The sequence below is a fragment of the Arachis hypogaea genome, chromosome 9 (genome assembly GCF_003086295.3).
Source record: "Arachis hypogaea cultivar Tifrunner chromosome 9, arahy.Tifrunner.gnm2.J5K5, whole genome shotgun sequence".
Taxonomy (NCBI): Eukaryota; Viridiplantae; Streptophyta; class Magnoliopsida; order Fabales; family Fabaceae; genus Arachis; species Arachis hypogaea.
Window position 1 is genome coordinate 65576061 of NC_092044.1, and position 27437 is coordinate 65603497.

Below are 27437 nucleotides of genomic sequence, written 5' to 3' on the forward strand. Positions count from 1 at the left end.
AGGATAAGTCAAAAGGGCATCATTGATTCCAATCCCTAAGTCCTAGACAACACTAGTGGGTCACTTAGTGTCAAGAAAAACCAAACCAATTAACAATCCTCACACAATGCGGAATGGACATCCACAACTCAATTTCACCCAATCACCCAATTTTCCAACCAAGAGTATGAAAAACCAGGCAAAAATCCAACCAAATATTTTATCAAACACTTGCTGGATGTGAAAAGAAAGCATGATAAAATAACAAGAAATAATAAATTCTATAACTACCAAAAGCAAGTAAAGTAAAATAACAACTCAATTAAACAATAAAGGAATATAAAACCATAAATTGTATTAAATGTAAATTAAAATAACAAGAGTGTGCATAAACATAAAAGTAACCAAAATGAAAAATTAACAAGATAAACAAAGAAAATTAAAACAATGGAACAAAGAAAGGTAGAAGAAACTATATGAAAACAAGAATTAAAAAGAGAAATTACAAAGAAAATAACTAAAAACCCTAGGTTCTAGAGAGAAGGGGGAGCTTCTCTCTCTAAAAAATGAACTACATGATGCTAAACTAATCCTAATTGCTCCCCCTTCATTCCTTTTCACTTTGGCCTCAAATAGCTTCAGAAAATGAGTTGGACTGGGTTTTGGATGCCCAAAATTCGTCCCCAGCGATTTGCATTAATGAGCTCACATGACACTGGTCATGCGTACGCGTGGGTCACGCGTACGCGTCACTGAACAAAATTCCTCCCACGCGTACGCGTCGCTGAGCTCGCGCTTGTGCACAAGCACGCGTCGCTTGTGCGCACGCACGGATGCTGAAATGTACAAACTCTATTTCTTCATGGTTTCTTCCGTTTTGCATTCTCTTTATCTCACTTATTCAACCCATACTTGCCTTGAAAACTTGAAATCACTCAACAAATACATCAAGGCACCAAATGGGATTAAAGTGAATAAAAATTGACTAAATTAAGCACAAAAGAGCATGTTTTCACTTTTAAGCACATTTTAGGAAGAAATCTCAAAAGAATGCTATTTAGACAAATAAATGTGGGTTTATATGATGAAATCTACTCAAATCAACCCAAAATATATCACCAAATATGGATTCATCAACAATTTTCAGTGTTTGGACGTACACACACATCTTAAAATCTCATTGCTCAAGTGTCGCATGCATTGTTTAGGGGAACACTAGTTATTCTTGGGGTGCATTGTTGTGTGTTGACCTGTGCGTACGACACTCCTTGAAAAATACAGTATTTGTGCGTACGCACATTTCCCAAAACTTGCAGCTTCCAGGATCGCTGGCGTTGTTGAAACTAACGCCCATTCAAACCTGGTGTTGCCAATGTCAGGTGCTCTTTTCAGGGCCATGTCTTGGCATTGTTGGAGTCAATGCCCTTGTATCTTGGCATTACCAATGCCAACTTTTCTTCATGCTTGGTTGGTTTGGCTTCATACCTCATGTTTGCAGGCGTTGTTTCAAGAGAACACCAAGCATTCCTGGCATTGCCAACTCCAGGTTTACCTCCCAAAGACAGATCTTGGCGTTATTTAAGAGGGCGCCAGTTCATCTTGGCATTGCCAATGCCACGGTCTTCTCCTCATGCATGGCGTTGTCCTAGCTAACTCCTTAATAAATGGGCGTTGTCTTGATTTGTCTGGCGTTATTTGAAGGCAACTCCAGTTGAGTTGGGTGTTGCCAACGCCCATATATTTTTTTCCCAACTTGTGTTCTTGTGCATACGCACACTTTTTGAAATATGCAGCACATGTGCGTACGTACAGATGTGTGCGTACGCACACCTCCAGTTGGCTTATTTTGCTCCAAGATTCTGCTTCAGGGGTGCTTTGTGCTCTGCATGCTTTTCTCATTGCCTCCTATCAAGCATTAAACACCGTGCATCAAAGTAATATACAAGATGAATTAGAATACTAAGTGTAACAATAATGTTTATGATGACAATTTCACTTAATGTATCAAATTCACCTTGTGTATTCATGAAATAGCTACAAATCCTACTCATGCTTGATGATTCATTACATGCAGAGATATTTCATGAATCCACTTGTTTATTAACTAAATTTTCATGAAAACAAACTAAAAACTATTAAAATAACAAGTAAAAACCACCAATGCATCACAATACCAAACTTAAAACCGTGCTTGTCCCCAAACAAGAAAAGAACTATGCACAAAGGTTTCTTTTAATTGGAATGGATTGAAAAATTGTTTATGATGCCTTGGTGACTGAAGTGATTAAGTGATAGTGGGGTGAACTCCAAATGGTATGCTTGTGCAAGGATTCCAGTTCTTATTAGTCCTTACATTTCAGAAGTCTTAGATCTTAGGAATTCCATTCAGATTATATTATAGAAGTCTCTTTATAGATTATCACCTTGAAGCAGCACTTATTTTCTTGCATTTTTTCTTTCTTTTTGGATCTTGGCCTCGACTCTAAGTGTCATATCTCAAAGCGACTCTTAAAATAAACTTTCAATCAATACTCCCAAACCAGTTAGTCTAAGGTATTAGGCGTTGAAGCACCCCTTAGGATTTACTTGCTCAAGCCTCTCTGTTTGACACAAGTATACCACAAGCATTTAACTAGGACAATAACTCTTTGAGTTCTTGTCTCTTTCTTTTTCTTCCTATTAATTGATGCTCAAAACCTAGGGCTTGTTCTTTGTTTTTCTTTTTTCTTTTTCTTTCTTTATGCATTTTCTTTCTTTTGTTGCTGCTTCTTGGATATATAGATTTTTGAAAACTTCTCATAATACTTCTCTAAATGTCATTCCATGTCTATGAGCCCCCATACAAGTTTTTACAAACATGAATCCTCGTTACACAATCACACAATTAGAACCTCCACTTCTCTTTAGTCTTTTGTTTGCCTCAAAATTTTGAAATTCTTCTTTTTCTTTCAAAGAATGATTCACTGTTGCATTCTTAGAGATATTGGGTGCAAGCAATTTTCAACAGTATGGTGATATGAAATGTCGTGAATCATGGTTATTAAACTAAAGGAAAACTAAACAAAACAAGAATACAGTTGCACTTTCAATCAAACAATTAAACAAGAGAGAGTCAATTAACAATACAACCTCTTGGTGTCCACTTGCTTCACTCTTTATCACCATCATTGTTGGCTTCTACGTTCTTCTATTGTCTTTCCAGATGATGATGCATAGTTTCTCAAGGAATGAAGTGACTGCCTACAATAAACTTTGAAAGTTGCTTGTCCCTAAACATTTAAAGGATAGTTATCATGCATGTATGCTTATGAAATTGAGTTAAGTTAGGTGTCTGACACCAAACTTAATTACTTGCTCATCCTTTTATGCAAAACAGAATGCATAATTAAGCTTTTCATGCATGCAACCAAAACAACAGTATAAAACTAGAAAGTAAGCAATTGAATGCAAAGTTAATTAACTTCTGTGATTGTTTGGATTAGTGAGTATTCATGATTGTCTCAAAGGGTGCATTATGCTCATATGAAATTAATGGTGGAACACCAAACTTAGTACCATACATTCACCCTTGATTTATTTGCATTGTTATCACAATCACATTGGTGTGCAATACCAAACTTAATTCTTTACAATACACAAAAGTTCAGTTAACCATTTATTTTGACAAAGGTTATGAAAGAGTTACTTAAGGTTGGGTTGCTTCCCAACAAGCGCTTCTTTAATGTCATTAGCTTGACGGTTGTCCTTTGTTAGGGAGGATGATGATCATAATGCTCCAGCTCCTCTCCTCTCACAGTAAGCTTTCTCCCAGTGTCTTCTTTTATGATTTCCACATGTTCAAATGAAAGGATTTTGTTCACTTTGTAGTGTCCAGAGAAGCGTGTGGATGGCTCTATTGGTTGGTAAATTAGCATCACTTTATCCTCTGGTAAAAAATCTTCAGTGGAGACCTTGGTTCTCTAACCTCTAAGCACTTTTTTCTTGAGATTCTTCTCTTCTTCAGGTAGTGATTCTTTCTCAAAGCATGTTTTGGTCTCAATATCAGGAGGAGTTTTGTTAGTTATCTCATATGGAAGTTTTGGTTGCAACTCCTTCTTGACTCCCATGATTCCTTCAACTTGCTCCACCATTTCTACTTCTTCTGTTTCTTTCAAGTATGGGCTTAGATGCTTTAGAGGTGATTCATTTGGTGCTTCCTTCAAACTTGGATCAACCTTCATACAATCCTTCTCTTGAATAGATTTATGCATGATTTCGAAAACATAGAATACTAACTGTTCATCATGCACTCTTAGCATCAATTCTCCATTTTCAATATGTATCATTGCTCTGTGTAACGGCCTAACTTTCAGTACGTCATGTACCAAAAGTAAGATGTTACTAATCTATTTTCTTTATTAACTATTTAATATTGAACTTTTAGTTCGATATTGCGATTCAGTTTTATAGAAGATTCTAGAAAATTTTGTTTTTATTTATTAAAAATCATATATCAAAGATCACCAAATAATAATAATCACATAATTACTAATAATAATAAATCTTATACAAAAGAATTTAAATGAAATTTAGTTACAACTCCTATTTCTCTGTATAAAATAAAATCTTAATCAACAAAGGCGTGGAAAACTCCATAACAACAACAGGAATCATAAGTAAATCTACTAATCGTCCGCAGCTTCTTACCGAGTCTTCGAACCTGTGTCACTGAAAGGGTGAAAAATTTTCGGGTGAGAACAAACCACACGTTCTCAGTAAGAAATGGGAATGCCGTAAAAGTACTAAATATAATACAAATAGTTGACTCATATTCCAAAATACAGTGTTCTTTGTCAAACCTTTAAAAATTTCTTAAGTTTTACTTAAAACAGATTAAATCCTTTTCTTTAAATCATATTATTTAAATAAAGCCTTAGTCACATTAACAATTCATCAGCCACACATAGCATTCCTCAATCACCATAATAATAAAGTAAATCAGCAACATAAATAATATACCCAAACCTCATTTCACAAATACCATTCCTCAATACTTTACTAGGTTAACAGCATCAACAAAAATATCAAATCAAGCACATAAGTCACCAAGACAAATAGCACAATCACAAAGAAACAAGATAAGCAACACAATCAAATGCATATGCACAAACAAGGATGATGTATGTCTAGTATTAGTGCAGGTAATGAACTCCTCTGTCGGTTACTAATCCGCTCACGACATTACCCAACACCTCTGTCTAGATAAAGCTTTCCTGCTGGCAATACCCACTGTGAGCAACCTTTGTCTTGCAGGGTATCCACTGCAAGCAACCTTTGTCTTGCAGGACGACACTTATTAGCCGATATACACCCAACACACTCACTGTAAGCAACCTCTGTCTTCTGTCTTACAAGAGTACAACACATTCACTGTAAGCAACCTCTGTCTTACAGGAGCACACTTTAACTGTGTGTATCTCGATACCTCTGTAAACAACCTTTGTCTTACAGCATAGCATTATAGCTAAATATCCCAGAAAAGTGTTCTCAGTGATCGTACCACTATCTATCTCTGACTGCCTCAATGCAACAGGTGTACATACAATAGATGATCATACCACAAGGTTCAACTCTTGATTCTTATTCTCATTATCATCATTAGTTTCACATTCTTATGCGGTATCTCTTTCTTTTTCTGTTCAATCATACTATCTCTTTCTTTTTCTGTTCAATCATACTATACAAATTTTACTGCTTTCACTTTTGTAACATCTTAACTCAAACAAACTTTAAACTATTTTTCAATTTAATTCTCTTTCAAAAGATTCAAGAGAATCATTTGTTTTAAATTTACTAAATAATTTTCAAAACATAATCATCTCATTAAAAGTAATCCAATAAAACCCTTTCTCAATATTTACCAACTTTCCAAAGGCTCAAAAATCACCTCTCTTTATCATTCAAATTCAAATATTATAAATTCACCAAACTCCTCAAAAGATAATCCTTTATTTCAAGCCCAAAAGATAACTCTTTTCATATTGAATCAAACTCAAAACATAATTCCTTTCTTAAATAATTCAAACTCAAATCATAAACCTTTCTTTGGTAAATCGAATTCAAAATATTATAATTCTTTTCTTAACTAAATAAAACTCAAATAATATAATTTTCCAAATCCAAATCTTTTAAAATAACATTTCAAACAAAGCCTCAAATTTTGTAAAAGTTCGGCAACACCACCCCTAAAACTCGGACTTAGCCACCCTTACGGGTTCCCTCTTTCTCAACAATTCATCAGTCCTTTTCTCAATAATTGTCAAACAAAAGATTCTTAATCAATCAGAAATTCACAATTCATGATAAATAGTAATTCAATCATACTCTGAAATTCCCATATGATCCATCAATCCAACTCCATTATCATCAATTCATAACTAATTTCCACATATCATAGAATCCTTTCGAAATTAAACTTAATCAATTAGTAATCCCAAAAATCAGCATTCCATAATTCTAGTTATTTTAAAGTCATTTATTCATTAGCAAAGTTACTATTTTGTTTTAAAAGTCAGATTTCAAGAGAATAATTCGGTAATCAAACTTCAATCTTCTAACAATTCTCAAAATCAATTCCAGTTAATCATAAATCAACAGTAGCCACTATCAGAACACCATCGAGCAAACCAGTCACACTCACAACCACAATCCAAACTCAATTACTTAATTATCAAAACGTCAGATTTTCAATAATTAACTCGTCATATTTCAATTTAATAAGTAATATCAAATAAATCAACATTCACAACCACATGTCAACCAATTCCAACCCGTCGCAAATCCATTTCACAGCCATTCCAATATATTAAATTTCCAATTCAATATCAAACAATTCAAAATAATTCATTCAAGATCAGAGTCTCAGCCAATTCATCACAAAAATCAATAATTCAAAATACAATTCACAACCGCATCTAATTTCACTTATAATTTAGAGTAATCACAATCGCATCCAATTCTAATTCATAATTCAGAATAATCACAACAGCTAACTATTATCAAACACATTTCAAGCAATTCACATCAATTAATCAATTCTAAACCATTATTAACTATTTGCAATAATCCAATGAACTTTGTATGCATTCTAAATTAAAAATGTTTACTTTAAAAATAAATCTCCTACCTCAATGTCGCATTAACAACGTAATCAAGACAGCCGAACAGCAGCTCCGACGGCAGAAGAGGGCTTCAGCGGCGACCCGGCAGCAATAACAACAGCATCGTGTCCTTTTCTTACCCCTGATTCTTGCGACTCTCATCTTTCTTCTACACACAGCAGTGGCAGCTTCTTCCGATAGTGACTCCTTCTCCAGCGAGCTTCAACGGTGGCGACCTCTTTGTCAGCAGCTCCAACGACAGCGCAGAGCTCAGTGATGGTCACGGCAGCAGCATCACTCTCCGGTGCCCCCTTCTTCCGTTCTGTTCATTACGTCAATGATAGGGGCTCCTCCTCCTCTTAGCACACAGCGGCAAGGCTCCCTTCATTGATGGCTTGGACGGCGGAAATAACCCACGGCGACGGCGACGGCGACTGACCTTCGGTGGCGGCAACAGCCCAGCAGCACGGTGACAGATCGGCGGCGCGACACGGAGGGTCCTGCTTTGCGTTCCTCTCTCGGGCTCCCTCTCTCTCTTCGGGTTCTTCTCAGGCGACGGCGGTGGCTTCCATCGACGGCACCAGGGCACGACGGTGACGGTGACGGTGACGGCAACGCTTCCCACGACGAGCCCTAGCAGTGGCAGCGGCGGATTGACAGCGATGGAGGCAGCAGCGCGGACAGCATCTCCTCTTCTCTCTCGGACGCGGGATCTCTCTTCTCCACGCTTCATGCTCGACGGCGACGGCGGCGAAGCCCCCAACCAACGCCGTCTTCTTTCTCCTCCCTCTCTTCCCTTCCCGCATTCTCCTCTGTCTCCCTCTGTGTTCAGTGTGCGTGTGTATTGGGTGAAGGGTTAGGGTTTTGTTTTGGAAATTAGGTTTTGGATTTTCAATTTAGAAATTAGAATTAGAAATTAGAGATTTTATAAAAAAATAAATATAAATATAAATAAATATTTTGATAAAATTAAAAAATAAAATAATTTTAAAATTAAATACATTCTATTAAAATATTTAAAAATATTATTTATCAATTTATTATTAATTTTAATTGATAATTTAAATTATAAAATAAATATATTAATTATATTTTTATAAAAAATAGTTTAAATTTAATATTAATTATTTAAATTAAATGATATATTTTTATTATTTTTTTATCATCAAAATTTTAATTTCAATTTATATAATAATTAATTATAATAAAAATTATACATAAATATTAATTGACTTAAATTTAAAGTATTTATAAAAGTCAATCTAATAATTTTTAATAAATTAATTTCTAAGAGTTTAAATTAATAACATAATTCATTCATAATAGAATTTATTTAAATTAAATTATACAATTCTTTCTTATTTTTTAATTACTAAAATTATAATTTCAATTATATCAAATATTCAATAAAGATTATATAAAAATTTTAATTAATTTAAACTTCAATTATTATAAAAAAAACTACATTTAACTCCTAATTTTTTTTTATATTCAAAGTATCATAAAACTTTATTTAATTACTTTCAGTAAAATAATTTTCTTAAAATAAAATCCTCAACAAATATAATAAATTTAATTATCCAAAAATTTGGGATGTTACATTCTACCCATTGCAGAAAAATTTTCGTTCTTGAAAATTGTTATAATTAAATAAGTTCGAACATAAACCAAAGAAGACAGAATCGATGAATATAAGTATTATTCTACTTGCAAGGTGACAAGACACTCAACCTGCGAGGTTTTCTCTGTCTGCGAGGTGACAAGGCACTCATTCAGTGAGAAATACAGGTTATTCTACTTGCGAGGTGTACAAGACACTCACCCTGCGAGATACATATAGTATACATATATGCGAGATAACAGTAGAGAGACAAAGTTCGTGTTAGCTAACGGATGTGTCGGATTCTGGAAAAGTAACCGACATGTGAGCTTATAGCTAATAGGACAGGCATACATCATCTGCATTTGATTGATTTGTTTAGGTTTTCTACTTGTCATGGCTTGTTTATTTGTGTATATTAAGTGACTATGTGCTAATTGCTTTACCTGAATTTACTTATGTATTATTTGTTTGTCTTTCTTGTGTTTGAATATCTGAGAGATCCCTCATGCTAGTGTCGATTGATGCTGGGGGCTGTTCTGTTTGGAGATTATTACCACTACTGAATAAAATGGTGGGATATCAAATTTACTGAGTTTAAACCATTATGACAATGAGAGAACTGATGACTTGTGTTGATGAGAGTTGAGAACTCAAAATCACTAAATATGTTGAAACTAAATATTGAGAAAAAATAAATACTATTGAGATGAGATTAGTTTGATAATGACTGTTTTAAAGTAAATGAGATTGGGAATATATGTATAACTGAGATTAGCCTGTTATCCTGCCGGGATATAGAGAGGACTTTAGGCTTGGATCTTATCTGCTGGAGTTTTAGGATTGTCTAGTGGATTCATGCAATCTTTATATCGCCCCTATTTAAAATTTTTACCCTGCTGAGAACACTGTAAAGGATGATGTTCTCACCTGTTTCGGAAATTTATACTTTATAGATACAGGATGTGATGCACCTCGCTGATCGTGCAAGATCTAATCTTGGAAAGCAAAGATTTCTTTTAGAATTTATATTCTGTACTTATATATATATTCTCCACTTTTATATATTAACTTGCACATCTCTCTTAGAGGTTGATTTTGTAGAAAAAGAATTTATGTTTAGAGATATTCTCCACATCCAATCAATTTTGGCATTCAAGCTCATCCAAGCAATTTTTGGTCACGCGCTTTTTCCGTTTTTCTTATTTCTTCACGCTTCTTCTCTTCTAATTCTTCATTTCTCCCCATGCTTCTTCTTCTTCTCACGCTTGTTTACTCACGGAGCGTCGTCTTCTTCTTCACGTTCCTCCTCCTCCTCATTCTCTCCCTACTTTTTCGCGTTCCTTCTTCTTCACGTGTTTTCTCCTTATCGTCATTCTTTTATTGTTGTTGTTGCTGTATTTTTTTGTCTTTTCCTCCCTCTCTCCCTGGTGAAGAAGTAGGAGAAGGTGAGGAGGAAGAGTTTTGAATTGTGCAGAACATAAATGAACCGAACATGTTATTATGGTGAAACAATTGTATAGTACTAAATTAATGGAACATTATCTATTATATAAATTCAAATTCGAACAGCTTTCTGCATAATGAACTGAATACGTACTCATGGTGAAACAATTGTATAGTACTCAGTGAACGAAACATAATCCATTATATAAAATCAAATTCAAAAAGCTTTCTGCATAATGAACCGAACACAGTACTCATGGTGAAACAATTGTATAGTACTGACTGAACGAAACATAATCCATTATATAAAATCAAATTCGAAACACCTCTGTCTACAATTTAGAGATTTTCAATTCAATTCAATTCAATTTTGATTTAGAACACCTGCGTCCTACGTCCATTCAATTCAATTTAAAAATTGCATTCCATTCAATTCAATTGAAAAAATAATGTGTGTTGTTGGTGATGACAATAACAAAAGAGGAGAAGAAGAAGAAGAAGAAAGAAGAAGAAAATAACGAGAAGGAGGAGAAGCAAAAAGAAAAAACTGCGTGCGCGAAGAAGGAGAGGGAGGAGGAGGAGGAGGATGAAGAGAAGGTATACATGAATTTGAAAGAAGAAGAAGAAGAAGACATATGCATGTATTTGAAAGAAGAAGAAGAAGAAGAAGAAGAAGAAGAAGAAGAAGAAGAAGAAGAAGAAGAAGAAGAAGAAGAAGAAGAAGAAGAAGAAGAAGAAAAAGCGCATGGGAAAAGAAGAAGAAGAAGCGCGAGGGAGGAGAAGAAGATAAAACGCGTGTAATGACGCTCTTTTAATAAGAGTAGTTTTTGTTAGTGTTGGACCTATTTGAATAAAACTTGGATGGAAAAATACTTGGATGTGTAGTATAGCCCTTATGTTTACTATTCTCATACTTTTGGGTTTGTATATATATTTGTCTAGCCGGTCTTTTTTTCGTAGGTTGAGACTAGTACTATTTATGTATTTTATTTTGAATCATATATATATATATATATATATATATATATATATTCTTATGTTTTTGTTTTCTCAGTTATGCACCTTTACTCTCAATGCTTCACGAGTGATACGTACTTATTTTTATTATTCTTTTCACAAACTCTTAATTAAGATATATTCCTTAAAATACTATGTATGTATTTTGTTTTTAGAGGTCGTAATATCTCACCACCTTTGATTTACGACTTAAGCATAAAACTCTGTGTGGTAGGGTGTTACAGTACACCATCACGATCCTTGCCAGATGCATAAGTTACATATAATCAATTATATTCACAATCATTCTTAATTAACATATTCAGCACTGGACAAGCAGTACACCACCACGATCTTTGCCAGTCAATAATCATATTCATAGTCACAAACTTAATCAATTCCCATTGTCAATAACAATCATTTATCATCGATCATAATCTCCATATATTCTCAAATCTTAGCCTGGAGCAAGTGGGACAAAACCACAACCCTTGCATTTACACAGGCAGTATCATATCAATCAAACTTATTTTCATCATCTAATTCATCATTAATCATAATTTACCAACATATATCTAAATAATAATTTTCATCATAAGCCTCACATAGATTCTCAACCAATTTCATATAATATAATTCAACGTAACTCCATAATTCTTGAAAATCTCAACTTAACATAACCATAAAAATCACATTTTTTTAAAACAAGTTCCCAAAACCGATTTTAATTTCATTTCTAAGTTTAATCATTTCTAGAAGGCTCGAAAATCATATCGTTGCGTTAAATCAATTCAAACACATTATATTTACTAAATACATCTTCAAAATATAATCCTTTATTTAGAAGTAATTCATTTTCTTCAACCAATTTTTCAAAACTAACTTTAACATCATTTAAGTTTAAAATGTCTTCCTAAAAGGATTCAAAATCATTCTTATTTCCCAATTAAAACTCTATTGAAACATAACCACTTATTTTGGAATAATTACTTTAACATAAAAATACCCCAAAACACAATCCTTTCTATAGTTAAATCAAAATCAAATAAATAATTTCTCAACCCAAATTTTTTAAATAACACTTTAAACAAAGTTTCTAAGTTTGGGGGTAACAACCAATCTCTTTTTTTATTATTCAATTTAATCCAAATTTATAAAAATTTTGACAACACCTCTCCTAAAATATGAACTTTACCACTCCTTACGAGTTCCATCAATCACCGCAAATCACTGACCTTTTTCTCAACAAAAATAAAAAGAAACAATGTTCTTAATCCACTCAATTTGGAAATAAAAATGACATCATCAATTTACTAAAAACTTATAGCAAGTATTCCATCTCAATAATAAGAAACAGCCACAATCCAACCATCATCATAACAACTTCAAACCAACCACAAAACCCAACTCCATTCGACAATTACTTATCACGTTTCAATTTCACAATCAATACAGTATTATCAAGCAATCACTTCAGCAACAATCAACTAAACATTTTTAATCGATCAATAAACCAACAAGGCAAGCAATTACATTCATTCAAAACAACTCAATTCAATCCATAAGATTTACAAAATCATAAAAATGCATTTTTCGCATTCATATCGACTTGTAACAATTTTTAAAAGTAAAATGAATTTAAGAAAAAGCCACTACCTCAAATAGTCAAAATTAAAAAACTATAAAACGCGTCAAAATCCTCTTTTTCCCGACTCGCAATAGCTGATAGGGGCAGCCGTAACCTCAACTCCACTCCACTTTCGCAGCAATTGTAGCAACTTTAATCACACATGCAAGAATCGAATCTCAATTCTATGTCAATAATACTGCAAAATCCTCAGCAACATATAATAAAAGCATCAATTAAAAGGATTTTTGGAACAAAAACAAATTACTGCACAAGAAAGAACCAAAAACAGAGTAATAATGGCTGTGTGTGTGGGAACGGGGTGGCGGCTGTTGAGGGAAAAAGGAAGGGTGAGGGAGTGTCTCACCTAGGTTAGAATTAGGATTTTGATTTGGGAAAAAAGGGTGAAGGTAAGTTGGTAATTTCTAATAAAAATAGAGGTAATGTAATAATTGAAGACTAATTTTAATCCAACAAAATTATCTTAAAAAAAATATTATTTATTTATCAATTTTAAATTAGAGGTAATCATATAAATTTTTCTTTAAAATTATAATAAATATCATAATCTAATATTTAAAAATCTAGAATCTTACACAACAGCACATTACTTTTAAAAAAATAGAAAAAAATCATTTTTAAATATTTTTACCAAAAATATCCTTTAACATAATTAGTAATTACAATTTATATCCTTAATTTTAATTTTTTCTCGAAATCTTTAATTTTTTTTTGAATATTAAAGTTTTCTCCAAATTCTAAATCCCTTCCTAATTCTCATTACTTTGTTGAAAAGACTCCTTAAGTTGTCATACCTTATTATATTTTATTATTAATTTTAGTTACACTTTTTATTAATCATATAAGATATATATATATATATATATATATATATATATATATATATATATTGTTAAGCTAATTTAAGTTTGACTTATAGAAATTTATGTGAAACTTCAAGTGTGTTGATTAATCTAAGATAATTTTAAAAATCTATTTTTTATTGTTTGTTTATGGTCAATTATAAATTTACTTTTTAATATTTATTGATTAGTTGGTTCTTACTTCTTTAAAATACTAATAAAAATACTAATAAGGTTAGATAATTTTGATTTGAAAATACTAATAAAAATTACATATAATTTTGATAGTCTTTTTATGATTACACAAAATAGCATACCTCCAAAATTAATTTCTAGAAAAGTCAATAAAAAAAAATTCAACTAAAATACAAATGACTAAAAAGGTTAGATAGAATGATTATACTACCGAAAATTTTTTTTACTGTATGTCAGAAGAAAATTATTATCTCATACACTTTAATTAAGAAGGTTGGAAAAATATAGTAACTAAGTTCAAGAATATTACAATAGTTTCTATAATAAAAAAAAAGCAATTAAGAAATATAAAATATCATCTTTCTGAATTTAGAATATTATTTAGATAAAAAATACTCCTTTTAGATCACATAATGAAGTTTTTAATTACTATCATTTATGTATGAAGAGTGTTATTGAACGAACTTTTAGAAAATGATGGAGGAATTAAGAAATCACATAAGAAATCAATTACCGCAATATATGCATCATTAGTATTTTATAAGTTATGGATATATGTATCCATTTATATTTCTTTTTATTTATATAATCAAGTTGAGCAAACAGATGCACTGGCTATATAAAGTTATTATACTACTAAGGGAGATTATGTAGCGCTTTATTTTTTAATATGTTAGTAGCGTGTATTAAGAGTTTAAACATATAAAAGAAGTGTTGTGGTTACTAGTCATGAGTTTTTTGTTTTGATCTTGTCCTTTTTATGTAATTTAAATAAAAAAATATTTTATTTTTATTTTATTCAAATAAAATTAAAAGTACATTTTTATATAATTATTTTTAAATTTATTCAAATATAAAATAATTTTTTTATTCAAAAAATATTTTTAAAAAAATAAAAAATTTAAATATTTTTTTAAAAGTCAATCCAAACTAACCCTTAATAAATAAACAAGCATAGGCTGAGACAAAGCACCTTAAAAATGTTCATATTCCATTAATTCTTTTTCCAGGAAAATTCTTAACTTGGCTATTAGATCCCCTCAACCATGTGCATCTTAATTTATAAAATTTTTGCAAAATTATCTCCTTTCAAGGAAATACCGCTAGAATCATGAAGCAAAGCAACTTCACCTATTAATTGTAATATATTGTCTATGTGCAGTATTGTAACAAAACTGTGATGACATCAAATTCTAAAAGGGATGCAGTGAACTATATCGTTTTATTCATTTCCAAAATCATGTACATATAAACTATAATTACTTTGGACCGATTAAACAACTTTCCCATCACCATGAGTAATAATACTAATATATAATCATTCTTGGTATTCATACACCTGTGAACAACTCCAGAATCCGGATGCTTACATTGCAAGAAGAAAATCGATAGCATTAAAAAATCCCATCACATTAAAACTAAAATCACACAAGTGTGACTTCGGAGGTAGAAGGCCGTTGGATACTTGAATATGAGAATATTCAAATCCAAATACACTATTGAATAATACTGTAATTATTGGAGTATATACACATAGAAAGTCTCAGCAATAAATTAATTCACATTAATGTCAAGTAAATAAACATTACTTGCCAATCTACTAAGCTATCAAGCCTAAAAAACACCAGTGCAAGTTTGCAACAAGGGAAAATAAACCTCAGATGGGAGCTGCACATGTGGTTCTAAAGTGGCCTGTTTGATTACAACGGCTACAATGCACCACACGTTTGACACGGCCGCGGTCCTCTGCACGAACACGCTTCTTCCTTGGTCGTCCAGGTGGTCTGAGTGATTTCGGAGGATTAATGACAACATCAAGAGCATTGGTTGCATTAGGATCCCCTTCAGACAACTCCTTCCATAGAGACTTATCAGGAATTGGATGTATGGTTTGGGAATATGTCTTCCGGTATGTTGCAACCGTAAAGCAGCTCTCCGTGAATCTGTGGACATTCTGCCTGCAAGAAAGAAGTGCTGCCACTGCATGCGCACAGGGCAAACCGTAGAGCTGCCAGCCTCGACAAAGACAGCAACGATTCCTAATATCAACTATATTTGTTCCTTCATGAGATATAACTTCAAATTCAGCTTCATTGGCACGAAGAACCTGATATGTACGAGCGTGTTCAAGAGCCTCTGCAACACGTCTCTCAGCAGAAGGAACAAGTATTGATGTCCACTGCATGCTGGTCTCTCGCCGTTCATTAAACCAAGTCATTAGCTGCCTTCTGATGCATTCCATCATTTGAATTATGGGAAGGCCAGATGCCTCCAATATCCAAGTGTTTAAAGATTCAACAATGTTAGCTGTCAAATGACCAAACCTTTGCCCCTCAAAATATGCAGTAGCCCACAGCCGTGGTGGAATTCTTCGAATCCAATATGCAGCATCTTGTGATATCTCTTCGATCTCCAGAACTTTTGCTTCAAATTCGATCACCGTAAGTGCATTGGCTGCTTCCCAGAGGAGATTACCAAGCATGGTGTTATTAAATTCTTTTCGAAAGCTGTCGCTCAAGTGACGCATACAAAATCCATGGAATGCTGTAGGAAAATTCGCTTCCACACCATCAACAATTCCCTTAAGTCTATCAGACAGAATCGTAAGCCTTGGCATGTTTTCAGTGTTAATCTCAAGCAGGTTGTGAAGCTCAGACAAAAACCACATCCAATTATCATCATTCTCTTCATCAACGACACCAAATGCCAAAGGAAAGAGGGCACTGTCACCATCAAATCCAGTAGCAAGAAGTAAGGTACCAAGATACTTGCTTTTTAAATATGTTCTATCAAGCCCCAAGAGCGGCCGACAAGCATTTAAAAAGCCATATATACAAGCTTGAAAAGAAACGAAGAGACGTTGGAAGCAATTATCAGTGGGACTTCCATATACAGATGCAATACTGCCGGGATTTGTGCGTTTCAATTGTTCGCAGTATTGCGGAAGCAATCTATATCCTTCTTCGAAAGAACCACGCATTGCAGCCATGATACGCTCCTTGCCTCTCCAAGCCTGCTTGTAAGATAAGGTAATACCATGAACCCTATGGATCTCTTCCAATATTTCCTTTGGCTTGCAATTAGGGTTCTCTTTCAGCCTTTGCTCCACAGAGTTAGCGACCCACTGAACTGAGGCTTGTTGATGGCCAAGATGGGCGATTCCTCCACATGTATGATTCTCATGGATGGTCCTAATGGTAAATGTTGGAACACCTGGGAGCTTGGCAGCATGAATGCGCCACGGACAGCCTTCACTTGCACATTTAGCAGTAAAGCGGGTCTTGTCGGATTTTATGGTTTGCATCTCAAAGTGCAAAGCAATTGCTGCATCCCTCAATGCCCTTCGACAACTCTTTACATCAGGGAATTCTTGCCCAACTGAGAGTTCATAAGTGGGATTTACAGCAACTACACGAGCCTGAATTACAGGAGTAGATAGCATAAGCTGGGACTGTTCGATACCCAAATGATCGGCAGAATCAATGCCTATCTCCGTGTTCTGAACCACAGTCAGGGCCATGTTCTCATCAAATTCATGGTTCTCAGAAACGGGCAAATCATTGTTCTCCGACAGTACCAACTCATGATTATGTTCAGGAAGGGGTATCTCACGGTCATCATGCCCTGGTTTGTGATCCATGGAGAGTTCATGCTCATGGCCATAAGTGTGACCATGCTCACCTTCTTGATCATGGCTCTGTCTCATCTCCAACTCATGGTCTTCGTCTTGGGCATTTCCCAGGCCAAGTTCATGATCATGACTTTGCCCCAGATCCATATGATGCTCATGGCCTGCCCCCAGTTCCAATGCATGACCCTGGCTGAGCCCCATATTATGATCATGGTCCATCACTAATTGTTGGTCATGGCTTATTGCTAAATTGTGATTTTGACCAAGTATCAAATCTTGATTAGTCATCAAAGATATAAATGACCACTGCACAAAGTACAACACAAATAACTGATTAAGGACCGAGACACTGCTGCAAGATCCTGCAGATACAATGGAAAAGTCAGATATAGCATATCAATCCTATGTCCTGCACAGAAACATCAAAGGTGCTGAATTGCATGCATCACAAGAAAGCTACAACAGGAACAAAATGAAGATGATGCACGTAACCATTTCACACAGAATATGAAACAAGTCAAGTGAAATCTCTAGGCAGGCAGCAAACAAATAGAAGGCAGGTAATTCAAGAAGCATCTAATAAAGAGAACATATTACTTTTCTTTCCTTTCCTCAAGTACTCTCCTACCTTAAGTACATATTAAATGCGATTTGACAGTATGTACATACTACAGAATCATGTGAGTCATATAGGCAGAACACACAGAAAGTAAATTGCTCTAATGATTGCCACAATATCTCCCAAAACAGAAAAGTAAATAAATAAATGACAGATATGCCTACAAACATAAAAGAAGAGCTGTCCACCATTTTTAATATATAAGTAAAACAACATAGAGGACCCAATCCCGGGAGGGAATACCCATGGAGAGGTGGTCGAGGCCATATATAATGAAAGAAATGGCCAAATACCACCACAATCATACATCCTAGTCCTTTGACACAAACCGATAAGATATGACACATTCTTATCCACGCTCATAGTCTAACTTTTATGACTATACACCATATATCCACAAGACAACATGAACTGACACTTTGTCAAAGGAACACTAAGAAGCCATTTAAGTATCCGTTTCAAATAAGCCAAGACCATCAACCACCATTATCACACTAGAAAACTCGCATGTCATCTTCAAGTCATTTCTTGACCCATTTCAATCACCCTTCTGACCCACTACACAAATTCTTTAATACCATATGATTACTCTCCAGAATTCCCCACTTATATAAACATTTCCCCCGTGGCATTACCATCAGGGGTTCATGGATACCAGTCCCAATCACAAATTGCATTATGCAAAATCAGCTGCTGATTACAATTTGACAATTGCACAGCTGGAAATTCATACCCACACATCCATGATCAAATAGATAATAATCAAATGGTCAAACCCACAGAACTGACATTGTAATAAATTATTTACCAGAAATTAAGATCAAAATCACCACTTTATTACAGCAAAATAGTAACAATAATAATTCAGAAAAAAAGTGTAACAGAGCTAAGGTGAGAATCTATGTAAACAATCAAGAATAAAACTTTCATAAAACATAAGACATACAGAATTGATGTAAAAATATACAGCTCAGTTATAATAATAATAATAATAATAATAATAATAATAATAATAATCTTTTACCTTTTCCAGGAGGGGTATAGTGCCATGGCCTTAGGATCTCGAAAGAAACACAAAGACGAAGTGAGTAACGCTCAGAAAGACACTACATCGAGGGTTCGGAGTATTAGGAACCGGATCAAATAAAGAACAATGGTTTTGCAATAGAGGGAAGAAGAAGAAGACTGAGAGTTTTGAAAAGGAAAAATGGCGGGGAAGTGGAGAAAATCGGAATTTAGGGTAAGAAGGGTAAGGAGAAGAGAGGAAGATTGGGAATTAGAAGGGTAGGAGCAGCATCGGTTCCGAGGGCTGAGAAGGGAAAAAATTTTGGGGAAAACAGGTTTGAGGCTAACCACAAAAAGAGGGTATTTAGGTCAAAGGAATTTTGCTTCTTTTTTTTTGTGCTTCTTGAAATTACTGTTATGCCCCACTCCAATTTAAATTTAACCCATTTCATCTCGCCTCATCACTCATCAAGTCATCATAATTCACTACATAAGAATATAAGATAGTAAGGATTTTGTGTCTGGGTCTTCAAATAGATTGATAATTAATATTAATAATTAATTTTTATGTTTGTACGAAATCTAAAAGACTAAATCAATTGGTTATTGAGTTTAATATTTTTCATGATAAATTAGACTTGTTTGGCTAAACTTTGCGCAGAAAATCTCTCTTAAAAATATTAACAAAATTTAGATCAAAATATAAATACTTAAAAACATGATTTTTGTATTTAAATGTAAAAGTAATTCTTATTCACTTATAATTATGTATGGTAAAAAAAACTCACACCCGTAGATATCTATAAAAATTACTTGCGATAAAAATCTGCAAAATTTTCATAAAGATAGATTTTCCCTCATGAATAAATGGGACGGGATGGGGATTGAGATACGCGAAAGAAAATTTACTTAAATGTCTTTATATGTAAGTTGTGTAAATAATCCTAATTTATTTTATTTTAATTTATATGTTAAAAATTTTATGTGTATGTTATTATGTTAAATTTATGAATTATGTTTGATTTGACATATTTGATTGAATTATAAAATATTTTATTATGATTGTGTTAAAAAAAATTTAAATTGAAAATTAATAACTATGATATCGTCTCCCCGCGAGGAGAAATAAACAAAACCCATGACGAAAATGGAACGGGGACAGGGCCATTTTACTAAATGGAGACAGAGGAGAAGAGTAAAGGAGGGTCCCATCACAATAGAGACTCATTGCTATCCTTACTTATAACGAAAAAATGTTAAATAAATATTTGATTATATATTATCAATAAATAATAGGTTAAATTACACAATTAGTCCCTATATTTTTAATGAAATTGTAATTTAGTATTTACATTTTAAAAGTTTATAATTGAGTTCTTATATCAAATATAAATTTATAGTTAAGTTCTTATCGTATAAAAGACATCAAAATTAACGGAATATTCCTCAAGGATCATAATAGAGAACCAATATTGATACACTTAAAAACCCCAAATTTAAGAATGACAAAAAAAAAATCACAAATGCTCTCTTCCAAAAAAAAAAACACACTTATAAAGACCTAAAAGATAAGATCAATTGGAATTTTTAGAATTCATATTTCACATGCATGTAAGAACCCAGTTTTCGATAAACAAACTTTTTCAGGTCATTTTGCAACTTATTTTGCAAAATCCGAGAATCACGACTCATCATGATTTAGTGAGAGGAGCCCAAATTGTAAGAACCGCGACTAATTAACTGCTTAATTAATTAACATTCTAAATTTTTGGATCCTATTTTGGACAATTAATTTAATTAATTAACCAATTAATTTGTCATAGTTAGGATGCGAGTGGGATACTCTTACCACATACCTCACATCTCAACATAAGCGGAATTAACCAATCGTCCTTGCTAAGTGCATAGCATCTCAACAATCTCAATATAAAACAATATTACAGTGATTTTTCAGAAATCATGCTCAGGACTCAGTCCACTTCAAGTCCTAGACTCGTCTCAAAGTATCATCAAATCCACAACTCCACAATTTCATCATGCCAGTCATCTTTACACTACTCTATCACTTCACTCATCTAATCCACCCTCAGTACTCCAAAATCCTAAGTCTCCGTTTTCTAAATTCATAGAAAAATTCACGAAATCAAATTACTAACTAATCTCTTAGAAATATTGGGACCTAAGTAGTATGTAGTATTCGTAAACGGTATTCACAGAATGTTTAGAAAGCATGAGAACTTTTAAAAACGAATAAAAATAATTTTTCAGCAAAACAGGGGGTCTCGCGTACGCAAGCCCCTACCTCACGTATGCATGATGTTGAAAAAAGGGTGATCGCGTACGCAACCCCTTGCTCACGTGCACGAGATGTCCAACCCGTATGGGTTGCTCGCGTCGTGTGTTACATTTCGTGTATGCAAGGGTTTATTTTTTAATAGCTCACATACGCATGCGCAGTGCGCCTCGCGTACGCGAGATACCCAACCCGAATGGTTTGCTCGTGTCGTGTGCACTGTGTCGCATACGCAAAGGTCGAAAGTCTGCTGGCTTGCGTATGCATGCAGTGCCACGCGTACGCGAGATGCCTAACCCGAATGGGTTGGTCGCGTCGGGTGCACCATGTCGCGTACACAACCTTCACCAAAATCAGAAAATTTCAAAGTTGCAGAATTCAGGTTTTGGCACCAAACTTTAAACAGTCATAACTTCCTCTATAAAAGTCTATTTTTGTCAAACTTTATATCAATATCAACACTCAAAATGATTTCAACCTCCATTTCAATAATCAACAACAACATCCAAGTTTAACATCATAATTCATCAAAACTAACAATGCCATCAATACATTATCAAATTCAATAATTTCCAACAATCAATTCAATCCTATCCTAAATTCCACTAGACTAAGTGTCCATAAATATTATATATTACATAGAGAAAACCGAAATCATACCTTGGCCGATTCTCAATATGCACAATACCCCAATATTTGATTTCCAACAAGCCTCAACTCACCAACAAGCCACCAATTCAAGAATCAATGCACCAATAATCACAATTTCAAGCTAAACATACATAATTTACCATAAATCAACACCTATGGTTCATAAAAATTACAATTTCACAAGGTAAAGAGCATCCTTACCTTCTCCGATGGTATTTGGGGCAAAACCACCAATAGCCCAACCTTAGATACCATCTAATCATTCAAAATACAAAAATTTACTCAAAACCAAAACCTAAATTTTCGAATTTCTTAGGATAGAAAACTGGGGAAGAAATTTCTAGAAGCTTACCATAATACTTAGCTAGAAGTGACGGGCTTGTCGAGAGCTTCGCATAGCCCCTGATGGCACGCGAATCGGAGCACTGTAGCTCGAGTTATGGTCACCGGAAGTTGTATGTGAATTGTGTCACTTCTCTTCTCCTCTCTTCTCACTTGCAGCTGGTGTGTTGGTGTTTATGAGGGTTATGAGGCTGAATGGCCTTCATTAATGGTGTTATATGTGTTGGGTTTGGGCCGAACTTGGACTCGGTCTAACCTGTTAGTGTTTTTGGTATGTTTGGCCCAACTTTGAGCCAAACCTTTAAAATTAGTATCCGATTTTTAATTTTAATTTATTTTCTAATTTTTTTCACTATTTTTATTAATCTTGCCCAATACCGGACAAACTTAAGCCGGTACTGACGGTTAATTTGCCAATTTGTGTTTTTATGCGGGTTTTTTTCCAAAAAATTACACTTTCCAATTCAGAAAAATCTACTGAGTCCAAAAATCATATTTAAATTTTCTAATTAACATTCTAAATTTTTGGATCCTATTTTGGGCAATCAATTTAATTAATTAAGTAGTTAATTAGTCGCAGTTCTTACACAGACAAAAAATAGAAAATAAATAATAAATATGATAATTAATGTCAAAATTGACACATATCTCATTTACACTGTAAACGAGATCAGGCTAGTAATGACGCAGTCGTATCACGTTTATACAGTAACGGCCTTATCTCGTTTACAGTAACGAGATAAGAGAACTGGAGGCCAATATATATGTATCTCGTCTACAGCCTCTTCAGACCTTTTGACTTTCTTTATTTTGGTATTTTCTCCCACTTTTACCCATTTTTAATCATATTTATGAGTTACTTGAAGAATATGGCGAGCGCTGATAATTACGATGGTGACATTAACAGAATAAATGTGACTTGACACATTGCACAAACGTTTAAGTTATTTATTTTACTAAACATTATCATTATTCAAGTAAACTTCTGTTGTAAATAAATTTATAATTTAAATTTATAATTTATTGTTTATCAGAGGCCTTGCCTACTTCTTCTGAGGAGAACGAGTAACACACTCCCACCACCAGACGCCATTGTCCCGTACCTGAGGGAGGCTGGTTTCAGTAATGCATTGTCGCTTAGGAATTTTGTGTTCGACAACTCCTTGATGACGGCATTCGTCGAGCGTTGGCGCCCAAAGACCCACACCTTCCACATGTCGTAGGGTGAGTGCATGATCACCCTACAGAACGTCGCATACCACCTCGAGCTGCATGCTAATGGAGATCCCACGGGTAGTTTCTTTTGTGACTTTCACATGTGGTATGAGAATGGGGCTTAGGAGTTGGTTGAGAAGCTACTCGGTGCCAGACCTCTTGTGGTCCAACAGCAGGGAGCACAGAGGAATGAGTCTTTCTCCCTGAAGCTGATATGACTTCGGGATTGTGTCCGATAGATGTCGCCCAGTACTGATGACTTAGCCACCCTCCGACAATATAAGAGGTGCTACATATTGTTAATGATCGGAGGTTACCTGATGGCTGATAAGTCCAATAATGAGGCTTATCTCCGGTGGCTCCCCCTACAGGAGGACTTTGTGAGGTGCCATAGTCGGTCATGGGGATCTGCGGTACTAGCATGGACGTACCACTCCATATGATCTGCGGCCCACCGTTCTACCACAGACATTGCCGGGTGCACTCCTCTGCTGGTTTTTTGGATATACCAGAGGTTCCCTAAGTGGTGTCCACCTGAGTGATAGATTCACATGTTCCCTATGGCTGCGAGGTAACTATTTATATTGGTTTTTATCTTCTTTATTTTTCACTTAACATTATTAATATAGATTGACTGAATGGTGGTTAATGTTGCAAATGTCCACAGGTTGATTGGCATGACATAGCAGAGCAGGGACTAGCACGAGTAGAGGATCCGTAGTTACGTAGATTAGTCAACCTTTTGTAGCATCTGTCACTAACACCACTTTCAATGCGTCTGTTGTAGTTCACATGGACGTCGTACGACGACCCTACTCTGTAGGATATGTGCCCTCTGTGGTTGAAGGAGGATACAGAGTGGGGGACATGGATGTCTGTTGTCTCCCTCGTAGGTAGAGTGGGGGACATGGAGGTGCTGTAGGAGCAGCAGGGACAAGGTCAAGCAGCGCAGAGAGCACCTGGATGTGGAGTCCGAGGAGGAGGCGGAGTGTCACTGACATGAGGAGCACGATGATATCCCACAAGACCAGGGTGACTTGCCGCTGCCTCCACCACCTCCTCTTGCACCTCATCCACCACATCCTCCATTTGGGTCAGGCTTAGAGGGCTGGTTGGGATGATTGGGACGTTGCCCCTCCTGGTTGGCATGACCTCGGTCCATCTAACAGTCACCTTGGGGACTCGATGGTCGATAATATAGACTTTGATGAGGCTTTTTAGATTCACACCACCGACTAGCCCACCATGCATCGCGTTGCGGACCAGTTCCGGACAGGTCGAGAGCAGAGCATGGGTCAGCCATACCATCCTTCGTCTGTGCCTGTTCCCACCATTATTTGGGTCCCCTATATATCCTTGGGCTCTGGCATAAACTCTGGTTCACACCTTGGACCCGGTGCTCAATATGCGACACCGCCATCGGTGGATTACAACAAATTGATGGCGACATCCCAGTCAATGCCTACACCACCTCTTCCTCTGCCTTATCATCCTCTGTATCCACTGGTTTCTTACTTTGATAGTTATGCTGCCCCATACCATCCAGGCCCATCACATATGCATGGTTAGTCACAGGCACCCGAGTATCACCCACAGCCTTAGGTAGACCCACGTCTGAGCAGATCTCAGAGATAGGCGCAGGCTCCACCAGGTGGCACCGGCCATCGGCGTCATTTCCAAGGTGATCGCCATCGATGATTTCAGATAGTTTTTTTGTATGCTGTTACTTTTGTGATTACCATTGATGTATTTTGATGTACTTTGACAAAGTAACCTTCGATGTATTTTGACCGAATAGTTGTGTTATGTACTTATCACTTTGTATTTATATCATGGCAATGTGATTATGGTTTGTACTGCAATATTTAGAATTATGGTTTGTACTACAATGTCGGGATACAAAATATGGAAAAAAGAATATTTATAATCCATTATACTTAATGATGCAAATTCGGAATACAAAATATTGCAAACGAAAATAACACAATCTTAAACATAACTTCTTCAACATAACCAAAATAAACCCTAAACAAAACACATACAAATTAACAACCGTAAACTAGGCCTCGTCCGTTTACTGGTTTGGACAACCTCTTCGGTTATGACAGGTTTGTCTACATAAACCACACCGTTTCTCTTAGTGCTCACCATCGCCCATCTCATTACAAAACCTGGTGGAAATTGGTTTGACAGTGGACTTTATGCACATCACAGGGTTAGGTTGAAGACGTGTCCCATACCACTCCGGCCAAAGTTTCTCATCTGGTATTGGCGAAAACTCTGACTACTATACCCTAAACACTGACTGCTGCCTATACACCGGATGGACGTATGATCCCCATTCGATACTCGCAACGGCACAGGCAGCTAGCGCATAACGACATGGAAAACAGAGTGATTGGAAAAGACCATAGTCACATGTGCCTCCCGCCAGGTGAACACGGAACGACCCTTGCGACCAACACTTGAATGGCTCCAACTCATCAACCACAAACACAGAAGCCCGTCTATCGCAGTGAGTGACGTGCATCTTTGAGATTTCCTCTCTATTCTTCTTAATAGCTGCCATGATCCACTGTGAAAATTTATTACCCGCCACTAGCTGTGCGTGTGCCTCCCGTCCCTTGATGCGTGAGCATCTTCCTTATATTTTCTTAGTGAATTTGCATATGAAATTGTTGAATTAAATTAAGATTTAGGTGTTTTTGTGTAATTTGATTTATTATATGTTGCATTCGGGCAAGTTTGACAAAGTTTGTGTAGAAGAAAAGAGAATTTGTGGATGCTGTCAACCCTGACCATCTCATACACCAACGAGCATAACTTGAGCTACAGAGATTCAAATGATGCGGTTTTAGCGGCACTAGAAATCCAACATCCAAAGCTTTTCAACGATATATAATAGTCTATACTTTGTTTCTAGCACTACGACGCCAAATGCCACCAAAATGCCACATCCTCAAGTTTGGCACCACATTCCTCAAGTTGGCGCCAGAAGCCTGGGAACGCGTGCGTATTTGCTGCATACATGGTGCCAAACGTCAGAATCTCAAGTTTAGTGCCAGTATGCTGAAAAATAAGGTTTCCAGCGTGATCTTTTTATTCTGTTTGATTTAATTAGGCTTAGAATTTAATTTTTAATTAAGAAAAGATATTTTAAGTTTTAGAAATTATATTTTACATCAATTAGGATTAAATATAAAAGGAGAAGAGATCTTGGTCTAGGTTTTTCTTTCTTCTCCTCTTCCACACTTTACACTTTTCTCTGCTAGGTTTTATTTTCTCCATGAGCAACTAAACCTCCATTGTTAAGGTTAGGAGCTTTGTTTATTCTATGGATTAATACTATTATCATTCTACTTTTAATAAATGTACTGATTTACATTCAAGAATTACTTTTGTTCTTCATCCTAGGGATTAGAGTATATTGGAAGATAACTCTTTTTCTACTTGAATTCTTGTTGGATCTTGAAAATGTTAAATCACTTGAATAATACTTTGAAAGTAAATTTTCACAATTCTCTGAGTATATGGACTTAACGTGATACGTGACATATAATCATCTTATCTTTGGATAATTAGGGTTTATGTGGCTAATAAACTAGAACTAGACTTAAACCTTTAATCCTAAATTAAGTGACCAAGGAATTGGCAGTTGATTAAGTTAGAAGAGATTAAATCACTAAGGAATAAGAGTTTAATCAATTAGAGTTTGCCAAGAATTGAATCTTGCATGATTAAAGTAGTTGGTAAGAATTGTTAATCCAGAAAAATAAATATCTCTGAAACCTTAACTGTTCTCTCATATAATCTTCACAATCCGTTTACTGCTTGCT

The 27437-nt window shown here is 35.1% G+C and overlaps 1 protein-coding gene and 1 long non-coding RNA gene across 3 annotated transcripts; both read right to left on the reverse strand.

Moving 5' to 3' along the window:
- Window positions 1-4486: 4486 nt before the first annotated feature.
- LOC112711006 (uncharacterized) lies at window positions 4487-8022 on the reverse strand. The gene is made up of 2 exons (XR_003157144.3): window positions 7145-8022; window positions 4487-4686 (listed from the first exon to the last, which is right to left on the reverse strand). It is a non-coding gene; the product is annotated as an uncharacterized lncRNA (long non-coding RNA).
- A 7212-nt stretch (window positions 8023-15234) lies between these two features.
- LOC112711007 (uncharacterized) lies at window positions 15235-19619 on the reverse strand. 2 transcript variants are annotated; one of them, XM_025763517.3, is made up of 2 exons: window positions 19120-19619; window positions 15235-17838 (listed from the first exon to the last, which is right to left on the reverse strand). In XM_025763517.3, the coding sequence occupies exon 2, from the start codon at window positions 17762-17764 to the stop codon at window positions 15503-15505; it is 2262 nt and encodes a 753-aa protein (XP_025619302.1). In that variant the 5' UTR covers window positions 17765-17838; window positions 19120-19619; the 3' UTR covers window positions 15235-15502. The 2 variants fall into 2 exon arrangements, with proteins under 2 accessions (XP_025619302.1, XP_025619301.1); XM_025763516.3 differs by having other exon boundaries at window positions 15235-17782; window positions 19120-19439.
- Between the last annotated feature and the right edge of the window lie 7818 nt (window positions 19620-27437).